This window comes from Opisthocomus hoazin, chromosome 6, assembly GCF_030867145.1.
Source record: "Opisthocomus hoazin isolate bOpiHoa1 chromosome 6, bOpiHoa1.hap1, whole genome shotgun sequence".
Taxonomy (NCBI): domain Eukaryota; kingdom Metazoa; phylum Chordata; class Aves; order Opisthocomiformes; family Opisthocomidae; genus Opisthocomus; species Opisthocomus hoazin.
This window is the reverse complement of record NC_134419.1, coordinates 4,520,136-4,543,286: the sequence shown is the minus strand read 5'-3', so window position 1 is coordinate 4,543,286 and position 23,151 is coordinate 4,520,136. Positions and strand designations below refer to the sequence as shown.

The 23,151-nt window shown below is 51.4% G+C and overlaps 2 protein-coding genes across 4 annotated transcripts; both read right to left on the bottom strand.

Moving 5' to 3' along the window:
* Positions 1-1,679: 1,679 nt before the first annotated feature.
* LOC104328012 (cytochrome P450 2J6) lies at positions 1,680-10,480 on the bottom strand. Of its 2 annotated transcripts, none has more exons than XM_075424376.1 (14): positions 10,346-10,480; positions 10,011-10,151; positions 7,807-7,894; positions 7,663-7,723; positions 7,276-7,479; positions 6,597-6,902; positions 5,864-6,020; positions 5,562-5,711; positions 5,115-5,275; positions 4,498-4,674; positions 4,108-4,243; positions 3,684-3,871; positions 3,032-3,170; positions 1,680-2,315 (listed from the first exon to the last, which is right to left on the bottom strand). In XM_075424376.1, exons 6-14 carry the CDS (start codon positions 6,783-6,785, stop codon positions 2,140-2,142), a joined length of 1,473 nt encoding a protein of 490 aa, XP_075280491.1. In that variant the 5' UTR covers positions 6,786-6,902; positions 7,276-7,479; positions 7,663-7,723; positions 7,807-7,894; positions 10,011-10,151; positions 10,346-10,480; the 3' UTR covers positions 1,680-2,139. The 2 variants fall into 2 exon arrangements, with proteins under 2 accessions (XP_075280491.1, XP_075280492.1); XM_075424377.1 differs by having other exon boundaries at positions 7,276-7,367.
* Positions 10,481-15,478: 4,998 nt separating this feature from the next.
* Positions 15,479-21,271, bottom strand: LOC142361765 (cytochrome P450 2J2-like). 2 transcript variants are annotated; one of them, XM_075424371.1, is made up of 10 exons: positions 21,070-21,271; positions 20,390-20,695; positions 19,657-19,813; positions 19,355-19,504; positions 18,908-19,068; positions 18,291-18,467; positions 17,901-18,036; positions 17,478-17,665; positions 16,831-16,969; positions 15,479-16,113 (listed from the first exon to the last, which is right to left on the bottom strand). In XM_075424371.1, the coding sequence occupies exons 2-10, from the start codon at positions 20,576-20,578 to the stop codon at positions 15,938-15,940; spliced, it is 1,473 nt and encodes a 490-aa protein (XP_075280486.1). In that variant the 5' UTR covers positions 20,579-20,695; positions 21,070-21,271; the 3' UTR covers positions 15,479-15,937. The 2 variants fall into 2 exon arrangements, with proteins under 2 accessions (XP_075280486.1, XP_075280488.1); XM_075424373.1 differs by lacking the exon at positions 20,390-20,695 and having other exon boundaries at positions 21,070-21,268.
* Between the last annotated feature and the right edge of the window lie 1,880 nt (positions 21,272-23,151).

Here is a 23,151-nt window from a genome sequence, read left to right as displayed (position 1 = left end):
GCGGAGACCCAGGGAGGAGTGGGAGGAAGCTTTTGGATATAGCAGCAGCCTGGGAAAGGAAATGGGACTCTGAGCCTAGGGATTGGAAAAAAAAAAAGTCAGGTGACACCTGCAAACTGGAAGGGCTTTGGGAGTAATGCTGCACACAAGAGAAACTCTCCACTGCTCTCCTCTCCTGTTTCCAGTCAATTCCAGGCATGCAGCCCTCTTCCAGCCTTCCCCTTCTGCTTCTCCCGAGGAAGGAAAAGAAAGAACATAAAGCCTAGAAAGTCAAATGAGCTTCCTTGTTTCTGCCGCGGAGGGAAGGTGTGGGAGCACCTTGCCAGGAGCAGGTCGAGAGGGCAGCTAGCATGGGGAGAGAAGAGAGGGTGAGCTGGGGTTGGGGATGTCTCATCCCACTTTTAGCGAGAACCTGGTCGCATCTGCATGTTGTAAATAGGTTGGCTGGGCTCCCACCATGTGTTCTCACATCTCCACCTTACGGATCTGCGAAACGGGAGCCCCAAGTGCCAGAAACAGCATCTTAGCCCAGCCTCATGTTTCCACCCGCCTGTGTGTGGCACAGAAAATCAGAGGAGAGGACAGAGCCTCTCCACCACCCTGTGCTTGAAGGAGCCTTTCCAGAAGCCGTGTTCAGCTGCTATAAATTTTGCTTTACATTGTATGGCTGTGCTTGGCCCCCGTGTGCAGCTGCGGGGCCACAGGGTCTTTCTGCCCTTGTGTGGGTCAGTTTGCAGGGCCATCCGAGCCTTCCATGTGCTCAGAGGAGAGAAAAGTACAGGTTAAAATTGAGGGATTTAAAATTCACCTGGGCATTAATGCCTGCATGAAAGATGATGCTTTTAGTTCCTTCAGGAGACAACTTAATTCTCAGAAGGGACACTGGGAAAAAATTTGCTTCCTCTAGGAACATGCAAAAAGTACTCCAGGAGAAACTGAAAATGAACAGCAAAAGGTTGCTTTTTCCTTGCTTCCTCCGCAGGTGAGCAGGAGCTGGAGGTGTGTTATCGGCGCGGTGTTGTGCCGTGCCTGCCTGCCCAGCAGCCCTGGTCCTGCTCCCACTCCCTGGAGCTGCAGCTTACCGCGCCTGGGGGGCCTCGCTGAGGTCTCAGGGTGCCACTGCTGCTGCGTCGATGTATCTGCTGGTGTTAACCATCAGTTGTCAATCCTGGAACTGTTTCATCTTTCATGTGGTGGTTTGAAATAATAATAATTTGTTGCTAGTATTTTATAAGGGATCCATTTATTCATGAGACTGAAAGCAGCAGGCTTAGCCATGCGTTCTGTGTTGCTGGAGCTCAACCCTCTGTTCCTACAGCATGCCAGCCCCTTGGTGGTGCTGGGCAGGTAAACAGGGAGGATTTGTCATATTCTGAGAGGTGGGACCCACGACTTCGGTAGCTACAGGTACAGATGTTTTAGGGAGAGATCTGTCAGTGGAGAGCACTCCCCGTGCTCCGTGGGGGTGTTACACTCTTCATTGCTGTGGCAGGCCAGGACCTGGTAGTTTCGTTGCTAGTTTACCTGTGCTGTCAGGGTCATTTATTTTCATCAGTTTGGTAGGCTGTGCCTGCCAGCCTTGCTGCTACTGGAGGGTGATGCCGCAGCTGGAGGCCAATTTCCAGTGCTGGCAATTGGCTGTGTTGGGCTTCACTTTGCAGAATGCTTCAAGACAAAAACTTGTTGGTAAGGATTTATTGATGCATGAGAAGGAGACATTATAGAGTGACTTTTAATGCATTACGCATCAAGGATAGCAAAATTAAAAAATGTTGGCAATTAATATTCTAAAGCAGAGCTGGTACTGCTCATCGTCCACGGCCTGAACACTGATGTTGCTCATTCTCCTGCCACGCTGAAGCATGGCCATCTGTTATTAAACCAGGAGAACCCTAAGCCCCTCACTCATTTACAGCGTCGTATCGCAAGCCTAAAAGTGCCCTGGCAGATCCCAGGCTGATCGTCTTTCTCATGTGATACAGAGTGCAAAGTCCACTTTTAAAGGAAATGATTTTGCAATTGCTTGAAGAGAAACCGCCCAGCCTCTCCCTGGAGCTGGGTGTTCGTTACCACCACCCACGGGAGCTGCCCAGGGCTTGTTTTCAGCATCCTTGCCAGAGGACAGTGGCCAAGGCTTCCTTACCGAGGCACGGCGCAGATCTTGTAGGGCTGCGGGGCCATTGTGATGCCCAGTTTGACCTGGGGGCTGAGCGTGGTGTCTGGGGGTGCCTGGAAGGTGAATTTCTGGAGCAGAGACGTGAAGAAGAGGAAGAGCTCGGAGCGGGCCAGCAACTCACCCAGGCAGGCGCGCTTCCCTGCGGAGAGAGCCACCGTGACATCCTCAGCCTTCGCTGGCTGCCCAGCTGCTCTCGCTGCCAAAAAGCCTCTGCCTTCCCTTCAGACCATGGTCCAGCTGTGTGACCCCCTTCCCAGGATGAGTTTTCCAGCCCAAATTGAGCTCCCCAAGAACAGCATTGGTGTTACAGCGTGGGCTGCCCCCCGAATTGCAGGACCTTGTGAGGACACGCGTGTGGTGCCCTGCCCTGCTCGGGTAAGCTGTGCTCGCACGCACGGTCTGGACGTGCCCATGCTGGGAGAGATGATTTGTTTGAGCCACACCAAAGAGAGCTACCAGAGAAGGTGTGTGACGCTGGCATGGGAAACAGGGGTGCTCAGAGCAATCTCCCTGGGGCAGCTGTTGGCTGGGGCACCCTGTGGTGGGAGCAGTGAATCCTCTAGTGACCTTGGCCATGTGGGAGCAGGAGCGTAGAGCAATGCTCTTGCCTTAGTGAAGGCGTTTCTGGGTTCTCTGGCGTTGTTAGGGTGATTTATTCATTCGCATGTCTCTTCTGTGCATGTGAAGAGAAACAAGAAATGGCTCAGACTGTGCTTGCAGTGCTTTGGGGTGTCCACGTGAGTGTGCCTGGGGTGCAGCCAACATCTGCCCCTTTGGTCGCAATTTTCCTCTGTGCTGTTGGAAGCCCCATGCCAGTACCTAAGCACCGAAGTCGCAAAATCGAGCATATCTTACCTATAGAAAACGGCATAAAAGCCTCCCTCTTCCAGAACTGGCCGTTCTTCAGGAAATGCTCGGGGTTGAAAGAGTCAGGTGTTTCCCACTCATCCTTGTCAAACATCACGGAGGTCAGATTTACAGAAATAAAAGTACCCTAGGATGAAAAAAAAGAAAAATAAATTGCACTTTCTCTGTCACAGACAGCAGGAGGGGGATTTTTATCTTCCAGTCTCCACGAAGAACATCCATAGTAATATTCTGCTGCAATTATTTGTCCAACACCCTCTGCACGGCCAGTTTTTCCTACTTCTTGCCTGTTCAGAGGTGCAGTGATTTTATGCCAATCTTTTTGCCTCATGGGCATCGTTTTTATCTGCTGTAATTTTGGGCCAAAGTTCCAGTAAAAGCTGTGTGAGTTGGGATCTGTGCCTTGCTGGGGGGTGTGTGTGTGGGGGTGTTTGCTTTGCAACGCTCTGCACTATTCAACATGCTGGAGAACATTGTTTGGGTGGCAAAAGACTGCGTTGAAGAGGAGTGAGCTCTGGACAGGGCAGAGACGCTGTGGCTCTGCCCCTCGTGTCTGCACAGGAAGGACCTGGCCTGGAGAAGCGTGCCTGGGGAACTGGGAGGCTCTCGCTAGAGTCCCAGTGCTCAGGAGTGGGTTTACCTTTGGTATGTGGAAGCTATCCAAGACCGTGTCCTTTGTTGACATTCTTGGCACATTGAAAGGGATGATGTTGCCTTTCCTCTGCACTTCGTGGATGACGGCGTTGGTGTAGGGCATGTTGCTCCTGTCCTCCAGGGCTGGCTGCCTCACCTGCCCGATGACCGCATCGATCTCGGCTTGCACGTGGGCTGGTGAGAAAGAGCAGGGATCAGCCAATTCCAAGAAAAATCCCTTAGAACAACATGGGGTGGTTACTGTGAGGATGCACCAAGGACCAACGTGGGGCACCTGCCAGCGTTCGCACCTCTTTCTTTTGATTGAAGGGAGATACACAATTTTTCTCTCAAAGCAAAAAAAATAGTGCATCTCAGAAATGTGCGAGGGCTAAAAGCAAGGACAAGCACTGAGCTTTTGCTAACTGTACCTTGAATTTCTGGATGTATGGCCATAAAGAGCAGAGCCCAGCGGATGGTTGTGGAAGTGGTCTCGGTTCCAGCAAACAGCAGGTCGAGTACGCACGACATGATGTTTTCCTCCTGGAAGGCTCCACTCCCGTTGTCCTTCACAAAAAGGTGCGTTAGTGCAGCATGAACAGGGAGGGTTGCCTTTGCTTAGTTCAAGACAGCCCTAAGGATTTTGGAAAAAGCTGCTGGCCCCCTGCACCTCCACCCTCTTGCTTAGTCCCCTGAACCTGATGTCCATGCTGAGGTCATAAATGGCCATAGAGGCAGCTCAGATGGAGAATTTGAGCTTGTTTCCCATCCCTCCTGATTTCTAAGCCCCGCTGCAGAAGGGTTTGCTCCTCCTTACTGACCTTGGCCATCTCCTGCAAGTAGCTGTCAATGATGTCCCGGCTCTCTGAGGGGTTCCAGTCCTCCTTGTGTTTGTCGATTTTCTCTTTCACAAAACTTTTCAACAACCTCAAGTTTTTAAAAATGGTGTGGTGGGATCCAGGGAGGAACTTCATTATAGACGGGAAAGAGTTGTTCAGCTTTGGACACCAAAGGGGAAAGGCACATTGAGTAAAGGACTGAAAAACCCCCTTCTGTTGTCAAAACTTGAAGAGTCTGCAATGCCAAGCTTAATAAATCTCTGGAGTTGATGGAAATAGCTGAGCTCCAGAAGAGCATTGCAAGGGATTGGTATTGCTGTTACGGAGTGACTCGTGCTTTTACCCGGTGTTACAGCAGGCGAGTTGGTAGTCAATGGGCAGGAAAGGTGATGTTGGGTGAGAGAGAGCAGCGTGAGCTTTGCACAGCTTGCAAATAAGGCAGAAAGAAACTGCAGGTGAGTCTGCCCTGTGCAAAGGAGTGGGGAATGCCAACAAAGTTTGTTGACGAAAATGCTACGAGTTTCGAGACTGACTCCAGAGGAGACACTGTGGCACTGCAGAACTGCATGCTGTCCATGGTGGTGGCAAGAGGGCTGTACCTGGCTCATGATGGTCCCAGTGAGGCCAACCATCTCGTCCATCAGCTGCAGCAGTTTTTGGAAGTCCTCATCGTGGTAGTCAAACCGATTGCCAAAAGTCACGGAGCAGATGATGTTTGAAACAGCATTAGTGACTTTGAACTGAGGGTTGAAAGGATTCCCTGGAGAAGGAGAAAGGAATGATCAATTGTCTATCGGCCTTCACAGAAAAGGAGACGAAAACACAGTTGTCAGAGGTAAAATACTCAACAAATAGAAGTGAAATGAATGACCTCTGATGGGCACCTCCTGCATCATGACTCTCCCGGGACGCCTCGCACCTGTCATGAGGTGGCCGAGCTTGGCTGGGCAGACCCAGCATGGAGGAAACATCCTACCCTCGATCCCGGTTCAATCAGGTTGTGGAGAAGTTTGTTTACTTTGGAAAGAGAGGGCCATGGCACTCACCCTGCTCATCCCCAAATGCATCCACGAGGCATCGGCACTCCTCCTGGATGCGCTCCTCCAGGCCCCTCTTCCCCAAGCCGAAGTTTCGGAGGGTGGTCAAGGTGAACCTCCTCTGCTGCTTCCACACATGCCCGTTGGAGGAGACCAGTCCTGGCAGAAACATGCCACCATGAGCCAAGGCAGATCCGTCCACTGAGGGGAAAAAGCTCCAGGGCTCTGCCTTACCCCCAGCCGTCTCAGACCTCTGCGGGGCCAATGCTTTGACCTCACAGCTGAGACACGTGTCCCGAGGGGTAACTCACCCTTATTGCTGAAGATGTCAGTGGGAATTTCAGGGCGATCCATGAAGTTTTCCCCTTGGTTGACAAGAACTTCCTTAGCCATCCGCAGCCCGTTTACGAGCACAAACAATAAGCTGCCCATCTGGAAGCTGAAGATGTCCCCATATTTTTCAGTAAGCTGGGGGGAGGGGCATAAAGAAGAGGGGTTTAATTTGCGATGAATGTGTCTGTGGGGACAGGGACAGCCCTGGCAGGGGACATGGGTGAAAAAAAGGGAAGCTGAGAGCAGGAGGGGAGACGGGGTGTTTGCACAAGGGTCTGTTTGTTTTTTTTCTTTCCTCTTTTACTGAATCGGTGACGGGGAGCTGGTGTTAGTTGGCCATGAATCAAGTGAAATTCTTCAGGTTGGATTTTTCAGTCCTGTGTTTTTCCACCTTTTGTTACACTCCGTTCCCAAACACCATTCCAGTCCCTGGTCAGACCTACGGGGCTCCTACAGCCGTGACTGCACCCGTGGCATCACGCCATGCCCTTTGCCCGAGGGACTGCTCCACACCTGTCCCCGTCCTTGTACCCAGGCAAACTTCATCCACATTGCTGGCAACCGAGGGCAAACCTCCTGCCCACGCCACGGTGAGCCCCTCTGAGTCCTCACGGGCTGTGGGGTTTGGGTTAGCCCCCTCCCCGCACTGCAAAGGTTGCGTAGCCGCAATGCCCTCCGTCCCCTTCCGTGCGGTGCCCACCACCCCTGTACCTTCTGCACTGTGATCTGGGGATTGTGGAAGTTCAGCAGGTAGATGTGCCCCACAAAGGGGAGGGCGAAGGGGCTGGGGGGGAAGTTCTTCGTCTTCCTGTGCTTCATGTAGTTTGCGACGAACAGGAAGATGACGAGGAAGACGAGGAGCATCTGGAGGGAGATGCTTTCCCAAAGGAAGCGCAGCATGGTTGGGTGGTGGGGTTCCTCCAGGGGGTGTCCCGCAGCAGGTCAGGGCAGGCTGAGCTCACGAGGCACCACCAAAGCCCCCAGGGACGAGGGGAGATGGGCAATGTGCTGGCACAGCTGTGGGCACAGACACGAGACAGCATGGAGTGGCTTTTGGCTGACCTGGCCTGGAGGCTATGTTCGGAGTCCTGCTTTTGCAGGTCTCAGCAAGGACCGTTTGATTAACCCCCTACTTGATTAAACTCAAACATTTCCTCTGATCTCATAAAAAAGAAAAACAAACCCAAAAGAAAATAGCCCCAGCTGCCCCTTTCCCCTCTTGACTGCCACTGCTGCTTTGCAAAACCCCAGTGATCCGCACCCTTGTTTAAAGGTCAGAAATGAGCTCTGCGGGGCCAGGATTAAAATGTCCCAGCAGCCTCGCCGTCCCGCTCCCGTGAGCCCACGGCTCGGTGTGAGCCCCGCTTCCTCCTCCCCGTGGTGCCCTCACCGTGCCACGTCCCGATGTCGGCTTCACGGTGCCGTGGAGGCTCCAGCTGCTCCGAGCTCCTTGTGCTTTCCTTGTCTGTGGAAGCTTCTTTGCTGGTACAATGAATCACAGACCAAGCCCCAGTTCAGTGAGGATGTCCGAGATAAGGTTGCACAAGCCTTTCACAAACCAGATGACTCACGGTTTGAGGTTTCAGTACACGTGCTAAGTAATTATAGTACGGGGAAATAATTATTAACAGAGACTTGAGGATCTGGACAAGCATCGTGGAGGGAAAGGAGTAAGTGGGATAGAGGGTCCTGTTGTTGAAAACATTGAACTTTCACAGAGACAATATTATGCCCCACCCATGAAAATCCCAAAACAGCCTGAACCTTTATGTCTTACCTGTATTCCACTGGTAGAATTTCAGCAGCAAGATTCTCGTGGCTTTTATCACGAGATGCACCTGAAATTGCATGGGAAATTCAATTTAACCAACTTAAAGAAATGACTAATATAGATAAAAAGCCTCTAAAGATAAAGCAGTACCTGCTTGACTCAGGTGATCCTGCTGCATCTGTGAATATCGGAACTCTTCATTTGTCTCCTTCAATGCATCACACTGTACCATCAGTCTCTAAGAAGACAGATGTGAGATGGAATTAAGTCATGCTGCACCACTTTAAGACCACATAACATTAATCAGGAATAGTACTGACACACACACATTTGAAGACATATTTTATGTTTTATACGTGTATACACACAAACACAAGGTGCTGAACTTCATTTTTATGGCACCACTACTTCTGGGAAGGTTTTCCTCAAGCAGCCAGGGTGCATTAAGCAGAGTGTGGCCAGCAGGTCGAGGGAGGTTCTCCTCCCCCCTCTACTCTGCCCTAGTGAGGCCCCATCTGGAGCACTGTGTCCAGTGCTGGGCTCCCCAGTTCAAGAAAGATGAGGAGCTACTGGAGAGAGTCCAGCGGAGGGCTACGAGGATGAGGAGGGGACTGCAGCATCTCTCCTATGAGGAGAGGCTGAGGGAGCTGGGCTTGTTCAGCCTGGAGAAGAGAAGGCTGAGAGGGGACCTTAGAAATGCTTATAAATATCTCAAGGGTGGGTGTCAGGAGGATGGGGCCAGACTGTTTTCAGTGGTGCCCAGCAACAGGACAAGGGGCAACGGGCACAAACTGAAGCAGAGAAAGTTCCGTGTGAACATGAGGAAGAACTTCTTCCCTCTGAGGATGACGGAGCACTGGCCCAGGCTGCCCAGGGAGGTTGTGGAGTCTCCTTCTCGGGATATATTCCAGACCCGCCTGGACAAGGTGCTCTGCAGGCTGCTGTAGGTGACCCTGCTTCGGCAGGGGGTTGGACTGGGTGACGCACAGAGGTCCCTTTCAACCCCTGCCATTCTGTGATTCTGTGATTTTTTGATTCTGCAGTAGTCTTTAAAGTATAAACGGGAATCAGAAAAGGTGTGTTTCTTCAAACGACTAAAAAAGTCAATTTCTGCTTTCGTGCACATTCAAGCTCTTTTCATAGGGTGATGCACCGTGCTTAACAGCAGAGTTCAACCTTACTGCTTTATTTTTAAATGCATAATCAGCACGAACTTGCATTATGCAAAGATTGCTTATGCAAGTGGAAATCACCAGAGGCTTTAAGCGGGAGTAAGACTGACATTCATATGCCAGAAGTACAAGCAAGGGTTAGTGTGTCAAGTACCTCTAGGGAATTCGGTGGGGTGCAATGTAAATGCACCCCAGCGTCCTGTGCTAGACAGTCATCTCAAAGTAGTTTTACCTGGTAAGGAAAACCATGCAGATGTTCTCATTGTGGGGTCATACATAATTATACATAATTAGAACATAACTGCACTATGAAAACGATCCTTTTAGATAGGACCAAGAATTACCAGCTGATCATTAACAAAAATCTACATGGTAAGAAAATATTTGGATCACAAGTACACAGATTAATTTTAATACATACATTTAATATCCGCCATCTCATATCACTAGAAGCTAGGACAAGAAAATTATGGAAGAAAATCTACAGTTAAGATTTGTTTCAGATGTTATGTAAGAATAATGTTTAACTATAAGTTAAACACCTGAAACCACTTCTCTTCCCATGTTTTATTCATGCTATTTTAGGAATAGCAGACCTGCTTTTGCATTACGATTTGCTTTGGATTTCTCTTGGGTGGTCTGCTATTTAATTTACTTTACACAAGCTGGAATTTTATTCTCATCGAGGTTACTGTGCATCTCATCTTCATTTTGGTAATCGTGTTGCTAACCTAAATCTAGCCTAGAATGCTGACACCAAAAGTTATGTCAAAGTTCTACCTCCATCTATGCTTTTCGACATCAGGAAAGGCAGCCTCTTGCCAACACAACTGCCCCCTTCAGAAGACGCACACACATAGCCCCCATAAAAATTTCTTAATTCTTGCACACCTTCACCCTCCATCCCACATGAAGAATAGTTTTTGTATTCACTAAGCCTGCTTCACAGAAAAACTCCATGTTGCTATTCTTATGCAAACAACTGAGGCTACACCTGAAAGCTTGCACTCCATCTCTCCTGTGACAAAGGGCCCTCTTCCAACACTTATTTTAGCTCTCGTTCAGATAAGATCTACCTGCAGAACTAACATCTCAGGAAAAAAAACTTGTTAAATACCAGGCCTTGGATTTCAACATTAAATCCTCCTCATGTATGTGTGGGGAGCTATCTCTATTACATACCTAAGAATATCATTTTCATCTTTCAAGGCTCTAGATTCTTCTGCCAAAGAGGTTAGTTCATTGTTTCTGTGTTGCAGCTCAATCAGTTGCTTTTCGAGGTCTTCACAATGCACACGATAATCATCTTTTGCAGCTTCAAGCCTACGACATCAAAAACAAGAACTCTGCTAAGAACACTGTTATTAAGCATTTTTCATTTAGTACTAGAAGTATTAAAAATTAACAAGACGAAAGGAAACCTATTAATTTAAGTAGCCAGAAAAACGATACTGTAAGCATGGAACATTTTCTTGTCTACCTGTTAAATCATAATGGATTGTGTACTGCAATTTTACCATATCAATATCAAGGAAGCCACTGAAGGCGAAGCGCTCTGGAGCAGCGGCTCGCGCCGAGGGACCGTTTCTCCTGTGGCAAACCCGCAGCGGCGAGGCGGCAAAAGCGCCGAGAGCGAGAGCAGAGCCCAGCCCCCCCCTCGCAGAAGAGGAAAGCGGGAGGTGCCGACGAGCGGCAGCTGTGACTCGGCGGGGGCGGAGTCGAGCGCGACAGCAGCCAAACCCCCGCACGGGTAAGAGCAGCCGCAGGGAGCGGGGGCGAGCAGAGCCGGCAAGCAGAGGCGGCGCGGGCCGTTCCCGCGCAGGCCGTTCTCGCGCGGGAACGGCCCGCGCGGGCAGGGTGCAGCCCCCCCTCCTGGCCACTCAAGCAGCGGGCATCGCCCATCCAGGAGATATTCTAACTGTGGTTACTGCCCGTGGGAAAGCTGCTGCTCGAAGGAGCGTGGGGACCCAGACGGACGCCCCACGCAAGGACACAGGTGTCCAGGTCTCCGGCTGCAGGGAGTGCCTGAGCCTGGCGCTCGTACCGGAGGACAGCAGAGACAGCAGCGGTGTTCGGTGCGAGCAGGGGAATGACCTGCTCAGCCTGGTGGCAGAGCTGAAGGAGGAAGTGGAGAGGTTGAGGAGCATCCGGGAGTGTGAGAGGGAGATCGACTGGTGGAGCCGCTCCCTGCCCTCCCTGAGGCAGAGGCAGCAGGAGGCGGCTCCACGAAGAGCGGAGAACCCCCTACCCTCTTGCCACCGAGCAGTATGAGGGGCCCTAAGAGATGGGGGGAATGGAAGCGGGTCCCTGCTCGGGGTGGCAAGCGAATCTCCCCCCGGCCTCCCTCACCTGCCCGGTTGCCCTTAAGCAACAGGTATGGGGCTCTGGAATGTGAGGGACCGGCCACAGAGGATGTGGGTGTAGGTGAAGCTCCATCCAGGGGGTTGCCCAGGACGAGTCAGCAAGCCCCACGTATTACGACTGCCTCGGCTAAGAAAAAAAGGAGGGTCATTGTCATAGGTGATTCCCTTCTGAGGGGAACAGAGGGCCCGATCTGCCGACCGGACCCATCCCACAGGGAAGTCTGCTGCCTCCCTGGGGCCCGGGTTAGGGATGTTGCGAAGAAACTCCCTGGTCTGGTGCGGCCTTCTGATTATTACCCCCTCTTGGTAATGCAGGTTGGCGGGGATGAGATCACAGAGAGAAGTCCCGAGGCCATCAAAAGAGACTTCAGGGCACTGGGGCGCAGGTGGTGTTTTCCTCCATCCCATCAGTGGCAGGGAACAGCACTGAAAGGGGCAGGAAAACTCACCTGGTTAACAAATGGCTCAGGGACTGGTGCCATCGGTCGAATTTTGGCTTCTTCGATCACGGGGAGGTGTACACAGCACCGGGCCTGCTGGCGACAGATGGTGTCCTGCTGTCTCAAAGGGGAAAAAGGATTCTTGGCCACGAGCTGGCGGGGCTCATTGAGAGGGCTTTAAACTAGGTTCGAAGGGGGAAGGGGTCATAGCCCACATCACTAGGGATGAGCCCAGGCTTGGCGTGGCAGGGTCAGGGGTGAGATTTACTTGAGCTGGGCTCAAGTGTGTCTATACCAACGCACGTAGCATGGGCAATAAACGGGAGGAGCTGGAAGCCATTATACAGCAGGACGGCTACGACTTGGTCGCCATCACAGAAACGTGGTGGGACAACTCGCATGACTGGCATGCTGTGATGGATGGCTACAGACTCTTTAGGAAAGACAGGCCAAGAAGGAGAGGTGGTGGAGTTGCTCTGTATGTGAAGGAGCAACTGGAATGCATTGAGCTTGGCCTGGGGGCAGATAAAGAACGAGTTGAGAGTTTATGGGTTAGAGTTAAGGGACAGGCTCATACCAGTGACATTACGGTGGGTGTGTACTACAGGCCACCTGACCAGGAGGAGGAAGTTGATGAGGCCTTCTACAGGCAGCTGCAAGCAGCGTCACAGTCACAGGCCCTGGTTCTCCTGGGGGACTTCAACCACCCGGACATCAGCTGGGAAGACCATACAGCTAGGCATTCGCAATCCAGGAGGTTCCTACAGAGCATCGATGATAACTTTCTGATGCAAGTGGTGGAGGAACCAACAAGGAAAGACGCTCTGCTGGACCTTGTACTAACAAACAAGGAGAGACTGGTTGAGGATATGAAGGTTGGAGGTAGACTCAGCTGCAGTGACCATGAAATGGTGGAGTTCAGGATCCTGCGTGGAGGAAGCAGGGCGATAAGTAGGCTCAAAACCTTGGACCTCAGGAGGGCTAACTTTGCCCTCTTCAAGGAGCTACTGGGAGGAATCCTGTGGGCCAGGGCTCTCGAAAGCAGGGGGGTCCAAGAGTGCTGGTCGCTGTTTAAACGTCACTTCCTCCACGCTCAGGAGCGGTGCATCCCCCTGAGAAAGAAATCTAGCAAAGGAGGCAGGAGACCTGCATGGTTGAACAAGGAGCTTCTAGCGGAGATCAGGTGGAAGAGAAAGGTCCATGGAATGTGGAAAGAGGGACAGGCCACTTGGGAAGAGTACAGGAATGTGGTCAGAGCGTGCAGGGATGCGACGAGGAAGGCCAAAGCCCACCTGGAATTGAAGCTGGCAAGGGATGTCAAAAACAACAAGAAGGGCTTCTTCAACTACATCAGTAGTAAAAGGAAGGCTAGGGACAATGTGGGGCCGCTGCTGGATGAGGCGGGTGTCCTGGTGACAGAGGATGCAGAGAAGGCAGAGCTACTGTCTTCAGTCTTCAGTGCCAAGGCAGGCCCTCAGGAATCCCGGGCCCTGGAGGTAAGAGAAGAAACCCACAGAGAGGATGACTTTCCCTTGGTCGAGGAGGACTGCGTGAGGGATCGCTTAAGCGATCTGAACACCCACAAATCCATGGGCCCCGATGGAAAGCACCCACAAGTGCTGAGGGAGCTGGCGGATGTCATTGCTGAGCCACTCTCCATCATCTTTGAGAGGTCCTGGAGGACAGGAGAGGTGCCCGAGGACTGGAGAAAGGCCAATGTCACTCCAATCTTCAAAAAGGGCAAGAAGGAGGACCCAGGGAACTACAGGCTGGTCAGCCTCACCTCCATCCCAGGAAAGGTGATGGAGCAGCATATCCTGGAGGTCATCATCAAGCAAGTGGAGGAAAAGAAGGTTATCAGTAGTCAGCATGGATTCATCAAGGGGAAATCATGCCTGACCAATGTGGTAGCTTTCTACGATGGCATGACTGGCTGGGTAGATGAGGGGAGAGCCGTGGATGTTGTCTACCTGGACTTCAGCAAGGCTTTCGACACTGTCTCCCATAACATCCTCCTAGGGAAGCTCAGGAAGTGTGGGCTGGATGAGTGGTCAGTGAGGTGGATTGAGAACTGGCTGAATGGCAGAACTCAGAGGGTTGTCATCAGTGGCGGGGAGTCTCGTTGGAGGCCGGTAACTAGTAGTGTCCCCCAGGGGTCAGTACTGGGCCCAGTCTTGTTAACTTCTTCATTAATGATCTGGATGAAGAGTTAGAATGCTAGATGAAGAGTTGGTGCTGATGACACCAAACTGGGAGGAGTGGTGGATACACCAGCAGGCTGTGCTGCCATTCAGCGTGACCTGGACAGGCTGGAAAGTTGGACAGAGAGGAACCTGATGAGGTTCAACAAGGGCAAGTGCAGGGTCCTGCACCTGGGGAGGAATAAACCCATGCACCAGTACAGGCTTGGGGTGGACCTGCTGGAGTGCAGCTCTGTAGAGAGGGACCTGGGTGTCCTGGTGGATGACAGATTGACTATGAGTCAGCAGTGTGCCCTGGGTGCCAAGAAGGCCAATGGGATCCTGGGATGCATTAGGAGGAGTGTGGCCAGCAGGTCGAGGGAGGTTCTCCCCCCCCCTAGTGAGGCCCCATCTGGAGAACTGTGTCCAGTTCTGGGCTCCCCAGTTCAAGAAAGATGAGGAGCTACTGGAGAGAGTCCAGCGGAGGGCTACAAGGATGATGAGGGGACTGGAGCATCTCTCCTATGAGGAGAGGCTGAGGGAGCTGGGCTTGTTCAGCCTGGAGAAGAGAAGGCTGCGAGGGGACCTTAGAAATGCCTATAAATATCTGAAGGGTGGGTGTCAGGAGGATGGGGCCAGACTGTTTTCAGTGGTGCCCAGCGACAGGACAAGGGGCAACGGGCACAAACTGAAGCAGAGGAAGCTCCAGCTGAACATGAGGAAGAACTTCTTCACTCTGAGGGTGACGTAGCACTGGAATAGGCTGCCCAGGGAGGTTGTGGAGTCTCCTTCTCGGGAGATATTCAAGACCCGCCTGGACAAGGTGCTTTGCAGCCTGCTGTAGGAGTCCCTGCTTTGGCAGGGGGGTTGGACTAGATGACCCACAGAGGTCTCTTCCAACCTGTACCATTCTGTGATTCTCTGATTCTGTGAAGGGATCAAACAAAAAGCGATTTTTTTTCTCCCATAGGGTCCACAGGGAGAAAGACTTATATATAAAAGAAAACAGTACCGTAAAGAGATAAGGTGATCTGGGGGGGGGCCTTCGGGGGCTTTTTTCTTGTTTTGCACTTCAGCACTCATTTTCTGCTTTCCATCACCTTTTTTGAAGTGTCAAATGACTAGAATATGATAATTATAAAGTAATATTTTCTACAAGTAACACTTTCTTTTCCTTTTTAAAGGTAAGGACTGTCTTCCAAACAGGTTTATACAATGCTAGAAAAATTTTCTAGGGCAAGAAATTGAGACAGAAAGTCCTGAGAGAGTACCAGAAATTCTCTGGGTATACTCTGTCCCCCTCCCCGTGCCAGGTCCTTGGTGGTGCTGGGCAGGTAAACGGGGAGGATTTGTCATATTCTGAGAGGTGGGACCCACGACTTCGGTAGCTACAGGTACAGATGTTTTAGGGAGAGATCTGTCAGTGGAGAGCACTCCCCGTGCTCCGTGGGGGTGTTACACTCTTCATTGCTGTGTCAGGCCAGGACCTGGTAGTTTCGTTGCTAGTTTACCTGTGCTGTCAGGGTCATTTATTTTCATCAGTTTGGTAGGCTGTGCCTGCCAGCCTTGCTGCTACTGGAGGGTGATGCCGCAGCTGGAGGCCAATTTCCAGTGCTGGCAATTGGCTGTGTTGGGCTTCACTTTGCAGAATGCTTCAAGACAAAAACTTGTTGGTAAGGATTTATTGATGCATGAGAAGGAGACATTACAGAGTGACTTTTAATGCATTACGCATCAAGGATAGCAAAATTAAAAAATGTTGGCAATTAATATTCTAAAGCAGAGCTGGTACTGCTCATCGTCCACGGCCTGAACACTGATGTTGCTCTTTCTCCTGCCACGCTGAAGCATGGCCATCTGTTATTAAACCAGGAGAACCCTAAGCCCCTCACTCATTTACAGCGTCGTATCGCAAGCCTAAAAGTGCCCTGGCAGATCCCAGGCTGATCGTCTTTCTCACGTGATACAGAGTGAAAAGTCCACTTTTAAAGGAAACGATTTTGCAATTGCTTGAAGAGAAACCGCCCAGCCTCTCCCTGGAGCTGGGTGTTCGTTACCACCACCCACGGGAGCTGCCCAGGGCTTGTTTTCAGCATCCTTGCCAGAGGACAGTGGCCAAGGCTTCCCTACCGAGGCACGGCGCAGATCTTGTAGGGCTGCGGGGCCATTGTGATGCCCATTTTGACCTGGGGGCTGAGCGTGGTGTCTGGGGGTGCCTGGAAGGTGAATTTCTGGAGCAGAGACGTGAAGAAGAGGAAGAGCTCGGAGCGGGCCAGCAACTCGCCCAGGCAGGCGCGCTTCCCTGCGGAGAGAGCCACCGTGACATCCTCAGCCTTCGCTGGCTGCCCAGCTGCTCTCGCTGCCAAAAAAGCCTCTGCCTTCCCTTCAGACCATGGTCCAGCTGTGTGACCCCCTTCCCAGGATGAGTTTTCCAGCCCAAATTGAGCTCCCCAAGAACAGCATTGGTGTTACAGCGTGGGCTGCCCCCCGAATTGCAGGACCTTGTGAGGACACGCGTGTGGTGCCCTGCCCTGCTCGGGTAAGCTGTGCTCGCACGCACGGTCTGGACGTGCCCATGCTGGGAGAGATGATTTGTTTGAGCCACACCAAAGAGAGCTACCAGAGAAGGTGTGTGACGCTGGCATGGGAAACAGGGGTGCTCAGAGCAATCTCCCTGGGGCAGCTGTTGGCTGGGGCACCCTGTGGTGGGAACAGTGAATCCTCTAGTGACCTTGGCCATGTGGGAGCAGGAGCGTAGAGCAATGCTCTTGCCTTAGTGAAGGCGTTTCTGGGTTCTCTGGCGTTGTTAGGGTGATTTATTCATTCGCATGTCTCTTCTGTGCATGTGAAGAGAAACAAGAAATGGCTCAGACTGTGCTTGCAGTGCTTTGGGGTGTCCATGTGAGTGTGCCTGGGGTGCAGCCAACATCTGCCCCTTTGGTCGCAATTTTCCTCTGTGCTGTTGGAAGCCCCATGCCAGTACCTAAGCACCGAAGTCGCAAAATCGAGCATATCTTACCTATAGAAAACGGCATAAAAGACTCCCTTTTCCAGAACTGGCCGTCCTTCAGGAAATGCCCGGGGTTGAAAGTGTCAGGTGTTTCCCACGCGTCCTTGTCAAACATCACGGAGGTCAGATTTACCAGAAAGGTAGTACCCTAGGAGGAAGAAAGAAAAATAAATTGCACTTTCTCTGTCACAGACAGCAGGAGGGGGATTTTTATCTTCCAGTCTCCACGAAGAACATCCATAGTAATATTCTGCTGCAATTATTTGTCCAACACCCTCTGCACGGCCAGTTTTTCCTACTTCTTGCCTTTCAGAGGTGCAGTGATTTTATACCAATCTTTTTGCCTCATCGGCTTAATTTTTATCTGCTGTAATTTTGGGCCAAAGTTCCAGTAAAAGCTGTGTGAGTTGGGATCTGTGCCTTGCTGGGGTGTGTGTGTGTGGGTGTTTGCCTTGCAACGCTCTGCACTATTCAACGTGCTGGAGAACATTGTTTGGGTGGCAAAAAACTGCGTTGAAGAGGAGTGAGCTCTGGACAGGGCAGAGACGCTGTGGCTCTGCCCCTCGTGTCTGCACAGGAAGGACCTGGCCTGGTGAAACATGCCTGGGGAACTGGGAGGCTCTCGCTAGAGTCCCAGTGCTCAGGAGTGGGTTTACCTTTGGTATGTGGAAGCTATCCAAGACCGTGTCCTTTGTTGACATTCTTGGCACATTGAAAGGGATGATGTTTGCTTTCCTCTGCACTTCGTGGATGACGGCGTTGGTGTAGGGCATGTTGCTCCTGTCCTCCAGGGCTGGCTGCCTCACCTGCCCGATGACCGCATCGATCTCGGCTTGCACGTGGGCTGGTGAGAAAGAGCAGGGATCAGCCAATTCCAAGAAAAATCCCTTAGAACAACATGGGGTGGTTACTGTGAGGATGCACCAAGGACCAACGTGGGGCACCTGCTACCGTTCGCACCTCTTTCTTTTGAGTGAAGGGAGATACACAATTTTTCTCTCCAAGAAAAAAAAAAGTACATCTCAGAAATGTGCGAGGGCTAAAAGCAAGGACAAGCACTGAGCTTTTGCTAACTGTACCTTGAATTTCTGGATGTATGGCCATAAAGAGCAGAGCCCAGCGGATGGTTGTGGAAGTGGTCTCGGTTCCAGCAAACAGCAGGTCAAGTACGCACGACACGATGTTTTCCTCCTGGAAGGCTCCACTCCCGTTGTCCTTCACAAAAAGGTGCGTTAGTGCAGCATGAACAGGGAGGGTTGCCTTTGCTTAGTTCAAGACAGCCCTAAGGATTTTGGAAAAAGCTGCTGGCCCCCTGCACCTCCACCCTCTTGTTTAGTCCCCTGAACCTGATGTCCATGCTGAGGTCATAAATGGCCATAGAGGCAGCTCAGATGGAGAATTTGAGCTTGTTTCCCATCACTCCTGATTTCTAAGCCCCGCTGCAGAAGGGTTTGCTCCTCCTTACTGACCTTGGCCATCTCCTGCAAGTAGCTGTCAATGATGTCCCGGCTCTCTGAGGGGTTCCAGTCCTCCTTGTGTTTGTCGATTTTCTCTTTCACAAAACTTTTCAACAACCTCAAGTTTTTAAAAATGGTGTGGTGGGATCCAGGGAGGAACTTCATTATAGACGGGAAAGAGTTGTTCAGCTTTGGACACCAAAGGGGAAAGGCACATTGAGTAAAGGACTGAAAAACCCCCTTCTGTTGTCAAAACTTGAAGAGTCTGCAATGCCAAGCTTAATAAATCTCTGGAGTTGATGGAAATAGCTGAGGCCCAGAAGAGCATTGCAAGGGATTGGTATTCCTGTTACGGAGTGACTTGTGCTTTTACCCGGTGTTACAGCAGGCGAGTTGGTAGTCAATGGGCAGGAAAGGTGATGTTGGGTGAGAGAGAGCAGCGTGAGCTTTGCACAGCTTGCAAATAAGGCAGAAAGAAACTGCAGGTGAGTCTGCCCTGTGCAAAGGAGTGGGGAACGCCAACAAAGTTTGTTGACGAAAATGCTACGAGTTTCGAGACTGACTCCAGAGGAGACACTGTGGCACTGCAGAACTGCATGCTGTCCATGGTGGTGGCAAGAGGGCTGTACCTGGCTCATGATGGTCCCAGTGAGGCCAACCATCTCGTCCATCAGCTGCAGCAGTTTTTGGAAGTCCTCATCGTGGTAGTCAAACCGATTGCCAAAAGTCACGGAGCAGACGATGTTTGAAACAGCATTAGTGACTTTGAACTGAGGGTTGAAAGGATTCCCTGGAGAAGGAGAAAGGAATGATCAATTGTCTATCGGCCTTCACAGAAAAGGAGACGAAAACACAGTTGTCAGAGGTAAAATACTCAACAAATAGAAGTGAAATGAATGACCTCTGATGGGCACCTCCTGCATCATGACTCTCCCGGGACGCCTCGCACCTGTCATGAGGTGGCCGAGCTTGGCTGGGCAGACCCAGCATGGAGGAAACATCCTACCCTTGATCCCGGTTCAATCAGGTTGTAGAGAAGTTTGTTTACTTTGGAAAGAGAGGGCCATGGCACTCACCCTGCTCATCCCCAAATGCATCCACGAGGCATCGGCACTCCTCCTGGATGCGCTCCTCCAGGCCCCTCTTCCCCAAGCCGAAGTTTCGGAGGGTGGTCAAGGTGAACCTCCTCTGCTGCTTCCACACGTGCCCGTTGGAGGAGACCAGTCCTGGCAGAAACATGCCACCATGAGCCAAGGCAGATCCGTCCACTGAGGGGAAAAAGCTCCAGGGCTCTGCCTTACCCCCAGCCATCTCAGACCTCTGCAGGGCCAATGCTTTGACCTCACAGCTGAGACACGTGTCCCGAGGGGTAACTCACCCTTATTGCTGAAGATGTCGTTAGGAATTTCAGGGCGATCCATGAAGTTTTCCCCTTGGTTGACAAGAACTTCCTTAGCCATCCGCAGCCCGTTTACGAGCACAAACAATAAGCTGCCCATCTGGAAGCTGAAGATGTCCCCATATTTTTCAGTAAGCTGGGGGGAGGGGCATAAAGAAGAGGGGTTTAATTTGCGATGAATGTGTCTGTGGGGACAGGGACAGCCCTGGCAGGGGACATGGGTGAAAAAAAGGGAAGCTGAGAGCAGGAGGGGAGACGGGGTGTTTGCACAAGGGTCTGCTTGTCTTTTTTTTTTCCTGTTTTACTGAATCGCTGAGGGCGAGTTGGTGTTAGTTGGCCATGAATCAAGTAGAACTCTTCAGGTTGGATTTTTCAGTCCTGTGTTTTTCCACCTTTTGTTTCACTCCCTTCCCAAACACCCTTCCAGTCCCTGGTCAGACCTACGGGGCTCCTACAGCCATGACTGCACCCGTGGCATCACGCCATGTCCTTTGCCCGAGGGATTGCTCCACACCTGTCCCCGTCCTTGTACCCGGGCAAACTTCATCCACATTGCTGGCAACCGAGGGCAAACCTCCTGCCCACGCCACGGTGAGCCCCTCTGAGTCCTCATGAGCTGTGGGGTTTGGGTTAGCCCCCTCCCCGCACTGCAAAGGTTGCGTAGCCGCAATGCCCTCCGTCCCCTTCCGTGCGGTGGCCACCACCCCTGTACCTTCTGCACTGTGATCTGGGGATTGTGGAAGTTCAGCAGGTAGATGTGCCCCACAAAGGGGAGGGCGAAGGGGCTGGGGGGGAAGTTCTTCATCTTCCTGTGCTTCATGTAGTCGGTGACGAACAGGAAGATGACGAGGAAGACGAGGAGCATCTGGAGGGAGATGCTTTCCCAAAGGAAGCGCAGCATGGTTGGATGGTGGGGTTCCGCAGGGGTGTGTCCCGCAGCAGGTCAGGGCAGGCTGAGCTCACGAGGCACCACCAAAGCCCCCAGGGACGAGGGGAGATGGGCAATGTGCTGGCACAGCTATGGGCACAGACATGAGAAAGCCACACGAATGGCTTTTGCTGACCTGGCCTGGAGGCTATGTTCGGAGTCCTGCTTTTGCAGGTCTCAGCAAGGACCGTTTGATTAACCCCCTACTTGATTAAACTCAAACATTTCCTCTGATCTCATAAAAAAGAAAAACAAACGCAAAACAAAACAGCCCCAGCTGCCCCTTTCCCCTCTTGACTGCCACTGCTGCTTTGCAAAACCCCAGTGATCCGCACCCTTGTTTAAAGGTCAGAAATGAGCTCTGCGGGGCCAGGATTAAAATGTCCCAGCAGCCTCGCCGTCCCGCTCCCGTGAGCCCACGGCTCGGTGTGAGCCCCGCTTCCTCCTCCCCGTGGTGCCCTCACCGTGCTACGTCCCGACGTCGGCTTCACAGTTCCGGGGAGGCTCCAGCTGCTCCGAGCTCCTTGTGCTTTCGTTGTCTGTGGAAGCTTCTTTGCTGGTACAATGAATCACAGACCAAGCCCCAGTTCAGTGAGGATGTCCGAGATAAGGTTGCACAAGCCTTTCACAAACCAGATGACTCACGGTTTGAGGTTTCAGTATACGTGGTAGGTAATTATAGTACAGGAAAATAATTATTAACAGCGACTTGAGGATCCAGACAAGCATCATGGAGGGAAAGGAGTAAGTGGGATAGAGAGTCCTGTTGTTGAAAACATTGAACTTTCACAGAGACAATATTATGCCCCACCCATGAAAATCCCCAAACAGCCTCAACCTTTTTGTCTTACCCGTATTCCACTGGTCGAGTTTCAGCAGCAAGATTCTCGTGGCTTTTATCACGAGATGCACCTGAAATTGCATGGGAAATTCAATTTAACCAACTTAAAGAAATGACTAATATAGATAAAAAGCCTCTGAAGATAAAGAAGTACCTGCTTGACTCAGGTGGTCCTGCTGCATCTGTGAATATCGGAGCTCTTCATTTGTCTCCTTCAATGCATCACACTGTACCATCAGTCTCTAAGAAGATAGATGTGAGATGGAATTAAGTCATGCTGCACCACTTTAAGACCACATAACATTAATCAGGAATAGTACTGACACACACACATTTGAAGACATATTTTATGTTTGATACGTGTATACGCACAAACACAAGGCGCTGAACTTCATTTTTATGGCAGCCCTTCTTCTGGGAAGGTTTTCCTCAAGCAGCCTGGGGTGCATTAAGCAGAGTGTGGCCAGCAGGTCGAGGGAGGTTCTCCTCCTTTCTCTACTCTGCCCTAGTGAGGCCCCATCTGGAGCACTGTGTCCAGTTCTGGACTCCCCAGTTCAAGAAAGATGAGGAGCTACTGGAGAGCGTCCAGCGGAGGGCTACGAGGATTATGAAGGGACTGGAGCATCTCTCCTACGAGGAGAGGCTGAGGGAGCTGGGCTTGTTCAGCCTGAAGAAGAGAAGGCTGCGAGGGGACCTTAGAAATGCTTATAAATATCTGCAGGGTGGGTGTCAGGAGGATGGGGCCAGACTCTTTTCAGGAGTGCCCAGCGACAGGACAAGGGGCAACGGGCACAAACTGAAGCAGAGGAAGTTCCGTGTGAACATGAGGAAGAACTTCTTCCCTCTAAGTTTGACGGAGCACTGGCCCAGGCTGCCCAGGGAGGTTGTGGAGTCTCCTTCTCGGGAGATATTCAAGACCCACCTGGACAAGGTGCTCTGCAGCCTGCTGTAGGAGTCCCTGCTTTGGCAGGGGGGTTGGACTAGATGACCCACAGAGGTCCCTTCCAACCTGTACCATTCTGTGATTCTCTGATTCTGTGAAGGGATGCAATTTTTTTTCTCCCATAGGGTCCACAGGGAGAAAGACTTATATATAACAGAAAACAGTACCGTAAAGAGATAAGGTGATCTGGGGGGGGGGCCTTCGGGGACTTTTTTCTTGTTTTGCACTTCAGCACTCATTTTCTGCTTTCCATCACCTTTTCTGAAGTGTCAAATGACTAGAATATGGTAATTATAAATATTATTTTCTAGACGTAACACTTTCTTTTCCTTTTTAAAGATAAGGACTGTCTTCCAAACAGGTTTATACAACACTAGAAAGCTTTTCTAGAGCAAGAAATTGAGACAGAAAGTCCTGAGAGCGTACCAGAAATTCTCTGGATGTACTCTGTCCCCCTCCCCGTGCCAGCCCCTCGGTGGTCCTGGGCAGGTAAACAGGGAGGATTTGTCATATTCTGAGAGGTGGGACCCACGACTTCGGTAGCTACAGGTACAGATGTTTTAGGGAGAGATGTCAGTGGAGAGCACTCCCCGTGCTCCGTGGGGGTGTTACACTCTTCATTGCTGTGGCAGGCCAGGACCTGGTAGTTTCGTTGCTAGTTTACCTGTGCTGTCAGGGTCATTTATTTTCATCAGTTTGGTAGGCTGTGCCTGCCAGCCTTGCTGCTACTGGAGGGTGATGCCGCAGCTGGAGGCCAATTTC